The 12,344-nt window shown below is 36.4% G+C and overlaps 1 protein-coding gene across 1 annotated transcript in view; it reads right to left on the bottom strand.

The window, feature by feature from the left end:
• Positions 1 to 12,344, bottom strand: part of LOC117399762 (juxtaposed with another zinc finger protein 1) — a 99,478-nt gene that overhangs the window by 45,871 nt on the left and 41,263 nt on the right. The window contains exon 2 of the mRNA XM_033999130.3: positions 4,763 to 4,835. Within this exon, the coding sequence (XP_033855021.1) occupies positions 4,763 to 4,835 (73 nt within the window). The remainder of the gene's footprint in view (positions 1 to 4,762; positions 4,836 to 12,344) is intronic.

Below are 12,344 nucleotides of genomic sequence, written 5' to 3'. Positions count from 1 at the left end.
CTCACTGCACACAAGTAATACGTCTTTCCCTCAGAGAAAGAAAGGACACATTACACTATCTAACTTTAGAGTATAATTCTACATAAATGTTATGCTGTTAAAAATAAAATAAAAATTTGGATAAAAAAAAAAGTTAACTGGTAATTCTGTAATGATTATGACTGAAGCCAGACGTGGTTTTATTTAATTTTTTGTTGCATGAATTGGATAGTAAGCATTAAATTCTTCTTTGTTAAACTGGAAGACCAGCAATGATTCATGCCTCTGTTTTTCTAAGGCTGATGCAGCTGTTTATTTCTGAATCTTTCTCTCACTATTGACACACACACATTTTCTTATACAGTGCTTTTTATACAAAAGTATCGCAAAGCACTGTACAGTACATAGCAGAAATTGTCAAATGGTTTTAAAGTTTAAAGTTTTAAAGTTTAATTCGAGGGTGATGTGCTCAGAGATAGCTGTTTGTGATAATAAAAAAAAGGAGAAATCACACTTTTATGCCTCAATTGAGATCTTGAGAATGGATAGCCTTTATGGTGAATCTGATCATTGGGTTAAAGCAGCAAACATTTTCTCTCTTACAAACTGCATCACAGGTGCAATAAGGAAAGTCAAGGAGAAGGACCCCGTTGTGGTCCGAGTGAAATCAGACGTTATCTAAAGAAAGATAAAAAAAAAAAAAAAAACAACGATGTTCTGCTGAACAACCAATGCCTGACAATGGGATAACATTGTCACCTACTGTGGACATTTTTTGTAAACAATGTGAAATTTGAAGGATTTACTGTAGCACTGAATATGTCTAAAATGAATGTAGGGAAATTAATGGTAATGCTATTTGTAACAATGGGTTACCAATAAAAGTGTGTTATACAAAATAAATACATCTGTGTGTATTGTGCAAGGGAAAATCACAATATATAAAATGGAAGTTTGTGTAACTGTATAAGGAGAAAAGGAACTGCTTCCTCCCAGTGTGTTACAGATAGATGATTAAGCATGCATGTACTATTTTAGTACCTGTTCAACGTATGGTGATCATTTCTATAGTTATAGTTCCAGTTTTTAAAAGATTCTGATCTGCATAATACAACTGGTAATGTAATTATCACGGGATATAAAATGTTTTGTATTAACAGAGTTACATAAATCAGTTACTAATCATAAGATTAAATATAAGATAAGGTTTAATAATTTTTGAAGCGAACACCCAAATATCTATTTTTCCCTAAAAGCAGGGTGTACTTTTAAGCCTTGAGCAACAATAGACTGCACACATGTACCGCTAACCCCTCCAGCTCATTCTGAACATCTGTATAGGAATAGGAAACACACGTATTCTATTAATGTGCAGGTGGTTTATAATTGTGCACAATTTAGCACTGCACCAAGGACTAACTTAAACAGAAACAGACGGTATACATTTGGCTTACAGGCTACTCATGATAATATGAATTAGTGGTATAATGAAAAATGTGTTGCTGGTCCCTTGAAATTCATATTAATGAGCATTAATATGATGCGGCAGCATGATCTATTTTGTGTTAACTGTCTAGGCTACTAAGAAGGTCAAGTGCAGCAGCATGATTTATTTTGTGTTACTGGTACCCTACAGGCTAAAGTAAAAAAAGTGCACTACATATTCATTTGATTTTACTACTGTACTGTACAAGTCTACTGTACAGAGTTATATTTTTACATAACGTAATGTGTAGCTTACCCAAAACACATCAGTGTTCATCATTTAAAATACATTACGCACTATAAATCTACGTGTCTTCAATTTTAACGTACTGTTTTAAACCTAACACCTCCTTATGTCAGACAAACACGTCCGGTTTAGCAAGGGGCAACTGTATGATCATGAAAAGCTTTTTGATAGAAACACTTTTTTTATTTGGGGGTGAAGGTGGGGGGGCCCACCATAGAATCTGATGGGATTTAACTGCCTTTCATTATTTATTCAAAAAAATGTTGCACGACTCTCACAATGCTAATAATCTCGCCAAGATGATGCAACAAATAAAAGTATATTGATTCATTCATTAACAAATTTTCTCTTGGTACATATGACAAAAGTGAATATTTTGCGAATTGTCGCAACAAAAATGTAAATTGTGGTATGTTTGCATTGCGACTTGCCCATCTTAGTACATCTACACCAAAATGTTTCTGAATGATCAGGAAATAATTTGGATCCCACTTAAAATAGAAACTGTTAAATCATTATTCATGAAGTAGAAAACTACCTGGATGGATCTGATACGATGCTAGGTAATGTCAACACCTATCGGAATGAGGTATTCAGGGTAGGAGTAGTTCTCACACTGATGGTCACCCTCTTTATGGTCTGTTATCGGAAGTGTCAGATTAAACAGACAGGTAAGGATATCAGCTATCTAAGATGAAGATTCATTTTGTAAAACTGAGCAGAATGTAGGTGACAGACAATCCCACAACGGGTACAAATGGATATTTAAAGATCTGACAACCCGACAGGTCCGTCATACTGCTAATTGTGTGAACCTCTGTTTCTTTGTTAAAGGTTCAAAGTGGGATTGTAAGGTTTTATATAAATTGTAGTAATTGAATGTGCCGCTTGAATGGTAAAGAACTGAACTGCTCTCTGAACATTGTATGATTTTTCCTGTGTTTAATGTAAGTTTTTTTTTTTTTTAATCTGCTGCTTAGTGCTGCCCTGTCCTTGTAGCTGTGTAAATTTGCACCCAGCCCGAGGTGGCTCCATGTCTGAAGAATCAGGATAAGAAACGGTTTTTTCGTGATTCTCAGAAAGCAGTTGTGATCTCGGGCGGATGACTCATTGTTTATGCAGGAGTTGTCTCTAAAAAAGATGATTTTGATCAATAGGTGTGGCTCACAATCAACCCAGCTAAAGTCGGTTCTAATACACAAACTTCTGTTAGGAGTGGTGCACTGTGCCTTTGGTGCCGTGTCTCAGAGAGCCTGCTGGCACGCCTCCAGTGAAGGGGGGTGACTCTTTTCATTGGTTAATTGAGAATTCCACTCCCTCCAGGTGTAGTTCCACACCCAGTAGGCAGTAATCTGCAGAGTATATTAATGCTTGTAAAAGGTATTTTCGTTGCTCAAGGTTCAATCTATCGAGACCTGTAGGTTTTTACCTTCAGCTTTGTTTGCACAATATTTCATCTGCTGAGACCTGTAACTACGGTTACAGTAGTGCTGTAATTGCGTCCTGTACTGTCTTTGGATTTGCTTTGTTCCTGAATAAAACTAATTTTGATTGAAGATTACCTGAAGACGACAACTGTCATATTATTGTAAAGAAAAAAACAAACCTTACACAGCACATATGCTAATCTTAGGCAAACCTGACAAACCATGGCATTATTTAAAAGGATAGGCCCATGAGTCAGAATGACATTAGCCATAAATAATTCATGCACAGTTCTCATCTGATGTGGTGATAGCTGATTTCTTCATCTCCATCAGATTTAATTATTCAAATGATTCAATAAATACACTACATATTTTATGTCTTTTGAGATTACTACATAAGAAAAATAATAATAATCTAGACGCCACTCATCGTACAGTTAATCTTACAAATTCAACAGATTGTAGTAATGTTGCCCCCTTCAGCATTCTCATGTTGTAAATGTTACATATTTTCCTCCCCCAGTTTCAGTTACCCTAAGATTGAACTGGAAAGTATTGCATAGCCTGTGGGTCTTTTAAAAGTATAGGTACTGTCTTGGGTTCTGGCTTTCATTTGCACAAATAGGTAATGGTATAATTTACTATAAGCTCGCTCACTATCGAAAGTCCTCCATATTTTTCCATTTGTCCTTGTTTCAAAGTCTGTAAAGCATTCCCATTAATTGCAACTGGCAATATTTCAGGAACACCCAGCAGGAAGCAAAGGCCATACAACTCAGGATTCTAACTTAGATTGCATATTTGTTTAATAAACTGCCAACACCTAAACATTATTTGCATGTTGAAAACTTTGTAAACATGCACTTAAAAAAAACTGCCAAGAATCCTTTATGATCACATGTTTTCCTTTCCACTCAATTCAATAACGGGTCACATCCTGTATGCATCAGACAAGCTCAGATGGCAGGGTGCAAAAGACATGAATAATAAACACATGATTTGCTTCGTGGCCACAAACATAAAAAAAAAAGAAAACAAGATGAGACAGAAAAAACAAACATTCTCTCAAGGGATAGGTTCCATTTTGCTTTTTGTTCAACTAATTCAGCATGGCTACTGCATGCTGCACTGTCCTGCCATATTGAGAGTGTACTCCATAACCCTCTGACAAAATAAGGCAAGCAGATCTTCACTACTGTGTCTGAGGATATGAAAAACCAGTGACTTCAAAAAGGCAGAGACGATGCCCACCCAAACCACTCTGCATTGGGCATCAATTACAATTCTCTGTGCGCTGCCATTCAACGCAGTAACTGTGCTACTTAAAATTACAAAGTAGCATGTGCATCAGTGCCTAGTTTTACAATTCACTCTGTGCTACTGTTAAACAGCTGTGTTTTTATTTAAATATTATAACTGATGGCCTCATTTAAAAGCGCTAACAAGAACACTATAGCCCCTTTATCCAGAGTGGTCAGTCTGGTTCCAGGTGTTAAAACACCCTAGATGAAGGATTATAACTGCAGGTATTTCTGTCTTTAATAACTTCAAAAAAGTCCCCAATTGTGTGAATGATTAAGGAAATAAAAAAAAGCTTTTGTTAAGAGGTATCCAGTCTGCTCACCTGTTGATGTAACTAAGGGCAACATATGTGGGCTGCTGCAGTTCTTGTTTCTCTAAAACTCTGGGATCTGTATCTAAAAGAGAGAAGAAAAACAGAATTAAAGCAGCGGATACGATGCAAGCTGATGCTCACTCCGGAAGATAAGCATGTTAATAACATTGTACAACCCCTAATGCACAATTAGAGCTATTAGTATGAGGGGAAAATAAAGAGATCTGTACACAAAAATAAAAAGCGATTAGGTTCCTCCTTATAACCGCCGTCACCTGTGGACAAACATTGTAGGAATATATGTTTGAGGGACATCTGGAAGATGCATGTACAGGGGGGATAACAGGGTATAGTGTTTATTGTGGCAAGAATCAACACACACTTTAAATAGGTAAGATCTGTATTAATTTATTATTTATCTAACATTTAAATAATGTCTGTTCTTCAGTAAAATAATAAAAATAATAATAATAATAATAATAATAATAATAATAATAATAATAATAATAATAATGCCTTTATCAAATTAACACACAAGAAAAAAAAAAAAAAAGGTTTCATAAATACAAGCCAAACTCATAAAATGTACAGCACTGCTAAAGGTTAGACAGTCTCAAACTGAAAGTGTGTGTACTGCAGAGAAAGTGGAGGAGAAAGAAATGGAGGGGTTCACACCAGTATAAGGAATTTCATAATGAACAGTATTGCATATCTTGTAATGCCATGAATTAACTCAAATTAGTTCAGTTTCACTGGATTGTAATATGGCATCAAACATACAGTACATTCACAAATTAGTACATTTTTTCCTACATCCTTATAATATAGTATTCATTATTATTGAATACAGTTAATTCACTAACACATTTCATAAAAGAGCACATTTAAAAAGGGGGGTTTGGTTAGTCGACTCATAAATAAGTATTGTACTGTACTATCCCAATGTTTGTGCTCTACCTCACCTGGTAGACTTTTCCACTACATCCTTATAAATCATAAACCCTGCAATCTCGCAGTGCTGTCACCAAGTCCCGTCTTGTTAAGCAAACACTCCAAAAAAAAAATAAAAAGTTTCTCCATGAGAGGTCTACCTGCTTTGAAGCATATGTTTTTGGGGGAGAAATTTGTATTTGGTGGTAAGAGATATAGTTCACAATCCATGAGCACAAGGAACACTATATTAACCATTCTCAACAACTATGCTGACATAATGGCATGCTGGGCAGTCGAAGCTTATCCGCTTTTATTAAAACATGAAATAAAAGCGTTGCTTGAAATCCACAGCAGTTGCTGTACTTGCAAGTCGTTTGCAGATTATAGCTGTGATACAAAAATGAAGGTTACATAGTAATTAGCATCTTTTTATTTTGACTTCAATCACATTCAAATCCATTTTTGTTTCCAATTTTACACATACGGATTACACCACATAATACGTGTGGTCCGTTTCGATTCCCATACTTCTCCAGACTGTTACTGCTTTGCAATGCTACAATAGGCAATTTCCACACCCTGAGGTGAACCAGGCTCTACTTTAGATTTAAAAAAAAAAAAAAAAAACTGCCCACTGAAGTTTGTCTGAACAAAACAAAGCTAACCATAAAAGATTGGGCTTTGTGGATGACAGGCAATGCATCTGCTATTTCTGACTGACGTTGCAACATTGCCACCTTGTGGATGAAAATAAGAACTACATGAAAACAAAGAAATAGGGCACGTTGGTCGAAGCATAGTCCTAGGGTTGCAGGGTTTGTTTGGTTACAATTAACCTGAAAAATGGCCCAGGTTTGTCAAACTGAAAATCTGACAGCTATTCAAAGATATATTAAAACGGTTTAATATTTAGCACTGCAGAATATATAGTGACTTGGCAGGAATATTACATGCTGCTGAAGCTGTAACTCAGCTTTGTACTATACATGTGAAAGCACTTGCTATTTATAATGATCAAGGTACACTTCTAGTTAAAAACAGATCCTTTGAAAGAAAATATTCTAAAGCATTATTTTAGTTGAACAGTGGGGGACCGATATGGTGTCATTAAGAACAGTCCTTCGCGTCATCAGTGGTTTGTTATGTGCACATAATTAAAGTCTGCCTGTGTAATGGCTTACAGATGCAGTATTCTTAGGGTATTATTTAAATCATTAAAACTAGCACAAACAAGCAGTTTGCGCTGCCATCTTACATTTAATGAGGCTTCGCTGTATCAAAGTTAAGATGCTTAACTTTATGTGTACTCTATAAGTAACTACATTGTTTTTGCACAATTTAACCCGGACGATATTATAATATATTAAAACCACACAATACATTTCTGAATTTTCACTTTTTGACCTATTTTAGGTTGTAAATGAAAGCTTAAACACCTTATAAAATTACTAAAAGAATTCAGGATTGCTTCTGGCACAAATTTACAACCAAAAAAAAAAAGACCTGTGTTAAAGAAATTAATTAAAAAATGTCGTAACAATTTTTGTATTTTTTATTTCATACCGCAGATAATTTTATTCCCTGAGGTAATACTACATTTTCACTAAAACCAACTTAATTTACTTTCCCAAGCAGAAAACAAATGACATAATACAGCATGCAATTAACTTTTACTCTTACATCGTTAAACTGACCGGCTCAACTGCAGTGTACCAGTGGTTTAGTCCACTTCAAGCGGATCCCCAGGAATTAACCAAATTAGTCCCAATTCCAGCATACTAATGAGAAGATCTAGTTAATTAGTTTAGCTGATCTGATCATGGGACCCAACCCATTGACCAGTATATAGAACAAATGTATTTTATTGATATCACAGTTTTGATTTTTTTCTTCTCTGTATTGACTTTTAACATATTAAAATCGGTCATATTGAAGGTAAGTGGAATTCGCTGTTTTACATACTGTAAACTGTAAAACGGTCTGCATAATTTACATGGGGAATATCCAGTATACTATACAAAAAAATCAAAGATAAATTGTAGCGAAAATTCACCATTGGTTCTGTTCTTTATCCAGTTTATTGCTATAGGTTAACTGTTATAGAACAATCAGGCTGGCCTGTCTCTTACGTCATAGGACTAACTTAATCCACTTAAAGGGGATCTTTTTTCTGACCACGAGGGTCTGGTTCAGTACGTGGTAATCAGTACTAAACTTGAGCTTGTTTAACTGGTGAACCCAATGATCTAATTAACTTTTGGTATGCTGCAATTGGGATTAGCAATCATGGTACTAACAATAGTCCAAGCAAGTGGATCTAACTCACTTAATCCCTCTTTTGTGATAATGTGATACACTGCAATCGATCCATCATGTTTAAAGTTAATAATAAAACACAGCCTGTCAAGCACAGAGTATTGCATGTACTAGCTGCCCATGTAATTATTTATTGATCAATATATTTTGGCACCCTGTAAAGGCAGCGTGTGTTAAGATTACACAGTTAAACCTGTATTTATAAAGGCCACCCTAGAGACATGGATAAAGCGGCCCATGCAGACACGTGGCCTTTGTATTTGGGCTGTTTTATATTAAGGCTTAAATGTCTGGCACTGGTAAAAGTCAGTCACATTGCAGACAGGTGGTCCTTAACAGAATTAGTTCTTAATCTTGAACTGTATAACATGATTTATAGAAAAAAATATGTCATAAATGTTTAGGATATCTCATATTTATAAATCCATGGAGATACATATCAGTGATGTAAATGATTCATTGCCACCTCCTTCAAACACAAACTGCTCCCTCCCCTGTTTGTTATCTACAGTAGAACCTCTTTTATCCGCACGCCGTTCACCCGCGACTTCAATTATCAGCGGCTTCGACGAGTTTTATCTCAGAAATATTACTGCCAATGTAGACTTAATGCCCCACGGTGCACACACACACAAAGACGCATGCGTCAGTCTAACCTGTGGAGTCAACGCCAAGACAGCTGCACTGCAGGTGCAAGAATTCATGTCTTGGTATGAACAGCAGGATTCTGTAAAAACTAGTGAAGCCCAGCAAACTTATTTTGCCCGACTGAAACAAAAGACTATGATGAACTTTGTCAAGGTTCAAAATAATGACTTGCAGCAGTGGACTGTTCAAAAAACCTGGTACAAAAATAAAAAAAAACACTTCTGTTGGTACATATTTTGTTAAAATGGAAGACAAGTTTAAAATTACACAGCAGGCTTGTTATTCAGGTATTTATTTTTTTTTTTTTTAATTTAGTAGTCATCATTTTTTCTCCTAATCTGGAAAAGCCAATTATTTTTATGATCAGGTTACCACTACCACTCCTGCGCTGACTCAGGAGTGGCGAAGTTGAACACACGCTGTTCTCCGAAGCGTCTGCCATCAGCTGACCGCTTCTTTTCACACTGCAGACCCACCATGCAGCCACCTCAGAGCTACAGCCCTTTTTTCAGGGAACACAAAAAAGACACAAATGTCAAAAATACATAGCTGAAAGGACTGTGTTTTAAAATAAGCAGGCTTCCATTTAGATGTACTGTAGTTGGTTTTGTTGGTACAGTACTACATTTTCAACAGAAAAAGCATTTTAATTCAGAACTATATCATTCTAAATATATCAGTTCCCAAAAGAAAAGACTGGACACATGGACTGTAATAGAGAACATACTTTTAAATCCGGTACGTATTGTAGCAGTATGTAAAATTCCCCATTAAGGACTCAACAGCAAAATTAAATCAAAATGTTACCAGTGCACAGAACTGTGTACAATGTAAAAGGCAATGCAATTTAGCAATTCCAAAATTAAAACAGTATCCAAAGTCAGTATTCAAAATTGCAGAATATAGTGCTAGATAAAGCCCTGATATCACAGTTAATTTGCAAATGAAAATGCGCAAAAGCACCTAAAGATCATATATTAAAAAATATATATATACACACACATCACAATATCTAAAACTGTTTAAGTGAACCTGCAGGAAGCGCTTTGTATCTGCACAATGCACATGCGAGAATAAAACCCAAAAACGCATGCTGTTATGGATAATCAAATAAATTCTAACATTGAAGAGATGGACTTATACACTATATGTGTATGTATATATATATATATATATATATATATATATATATATATATATATATGTGTGTGTGTATATATATATATATATATATATATATATATATATATATATATATATATACACACAGTGCCTTGCAAAAGTATTCAGACCCCTGACCGATTCTCTCATATTACTGAATTACAAATGGTACATTGAAATTTTGTTCTGTTTGATATTTTATTTTAAAACACTGAAACTCAAAATCAATTATTGTAAGGTGACATTGGTTTTATGTTGGGAAATATATATATATATATATATATATATATATATATATTTATAATTAAGTTTTTATTGAAAATTTATATACAAAGTGAACAGAAAGACATTGGAAAAATTTCCCCCACCCCACCCTGCCCCCTCCCACCCCCTCGTTACATGGGTTGACGACAAATAAATGAGCAGTGCATACTGATTACAACAATAGTAACTTCTTAATTGCAGTTGCCGAGTCTCTCCACATCAGCAGAGTGGAAGCTTTAGCTCCGTTGACTCTGGACATCTCCAAAAAAATAATGTCTAAAAACACCCTTAGCTAGTGCCGCAAGGAGAGTTGATGAGGAGGGAGCCAGCGCTGCACAATCATTTTTTTTGCAGCAGTCATACTTGCCAGCCACAGTCTATGTTCATTCTCAGAGAGAAGAAATTTAGAAACATCACCCAGGAGAAGAAAGGCAGGGTCCAGTGGGAAGCACCTCCCCATAATGGCAGAAATGGAATCGACTAAAAGCTGAACATCTGGGTAATCCCATAGTATATGCAGAGTGCCTGGTACTCCTAGGTTGCACAAAGTACAACAAGGATGAGGGGCTAGCCCCATAAAATGCCTTTTACGAGGGGTCAAATAAGTTCTGTGGCATATTTTAAAGTGAATAAATTGGTGATTTGGATTCTTAGACGCTCCAAAGACACTACCCCACACCGCATCCCAGTCTATAGTCCCTCCCCCTTGCGCTATATCCTTCTCCCATAGTTTTAAACAAGAGAGGGGGGCAGGGGAGTGTGCGGTGAGATGCTTATATATATGGGAGACTAAGCCCTTAGGTGCTGCCCCCAGGACCCAATCCACTACTGGGTGACGGATTAAGTTGGAGCCCCAGGGAACCCCATATGTTTTTAAAGCAGATCTCAGTCTAAAATAAAAAAACAAAGAGGTGCTAGGGATACTAGATCGAGAAACTAGGTCCTGGAACTCTAGGATAGACTCCTGTCCGGCTACATCGTTCAACACGTTTATACCCCTCCGGGCCCAGGAGTCCAAGGAAAGGGATTTACCACCAGATAAAATATTAACATTGTTCCAAATGGGCGAGTGTCTGTGCCACTTAATATTAAGACCCAAAGTTCTTTCCACTGCCCTGAAAGTTTGCACAGTGTAAGCGATTATGGGGCCATAGTGCAGGGAACACCTTTTGTAAGTAAGGCCAGAGAACAGTATATCTTGTATTCTAATTGGGGATAATATTTCCTGTTCTATTTCCTTCCAAGATGCCTGCATGGTTGGGTTCATCCAGTGGTTTGGTGTACGTAGTAAGAAAGACCAGTGATAAAATTTAAAATTTGGACAGGCCCAACCGCCTTTACAGCGTTGTAATAAAGGCCATTTAATCCGAGAGTGTTTACCATTCCAGATGAATTTTCTCAACAAGGAATTGAGTTTTGACCAGTAGCCCACTGGTGGAGGCAATGGGAGCATTGAACTAATAAAATTAATACGGGGGAGAATATTCATTTTAATCGAGGCAATATGGGCAGGAACTGAAGCTGGTAGAAGCATCCATCTGTTCAAATCCCCCTCAATTTTTTTTAGCACTTTTGTGTAATTATTTTTAGCAATTGTTGATATGGAGGGATGTATCTCAATGCCCAAATAAGTTACTTGATGTGAGACTGGAGTGATGGGGGGGGATATTAACTCTGCCTGCCTCCACGTTGAGTAGCATTATCAATGATTTTGACCAGTTAATTTTGTAACCAGATATTGAGCCGAAATCTTCAAAAATCTGAAGTATATTTGGAAGAGAGCGCTCTAAATCAGACACATATAAAAGTGTGTCATCGGCGTATAGTGAAATTGAGTGGCAGGACGATCCAATTTTCACCGGTGAAACTAAGGAGCTTTGGTGGATAAATTGGGCTAAGGGCTCTAGTGACAAGTCAAAAAGCAGAGGGGAGAGAGGGCACCCTTGTCTGGATCCACGAAAGATACTAAATAAGTCTGAAAGGCTTCCACCCCTGGAAACTCTTGCGGAAGGGTTAGAGTACAGAACTTGTATCATTCTAATAAGATTTGGACCGAAAGCAAATTTCTTTAAAACGCACCATAAATACTGCCATTCCAAACGGTCAAAAGCTTTTTCAGCATCGAGAAATAAAAGCCCACTCGGTGAATTCAGTTTTTCAGCTTCAGCAATAACATGTAATAAGCGACGGATATTGTCAAAGGTTTTGTATGCCTTTTCCAGTTTACTAAAAATTAGCTCTAATTGGGAAATTAACTGTAATTTAGATT

The sequence above is a fragment of the Acipenser ruthenus genome, chromosome 4 (genome assembly GCF_902713425.1).
Source record: "Acipenser ruthenus chromosome 4, fAciRut3.2 maternal haplotype, whole genome shotgun sequence".
Taxonomy (NCBI): Eukaryota; Metazoa; Chordata; class Actinopteri; order Acipenseriformes; family Acipenseridae; genus Acipenser; species Acipenser ruthenus.
This window is presented reverse-complemented; position numbering and strand designations above follow the sequence as displayed.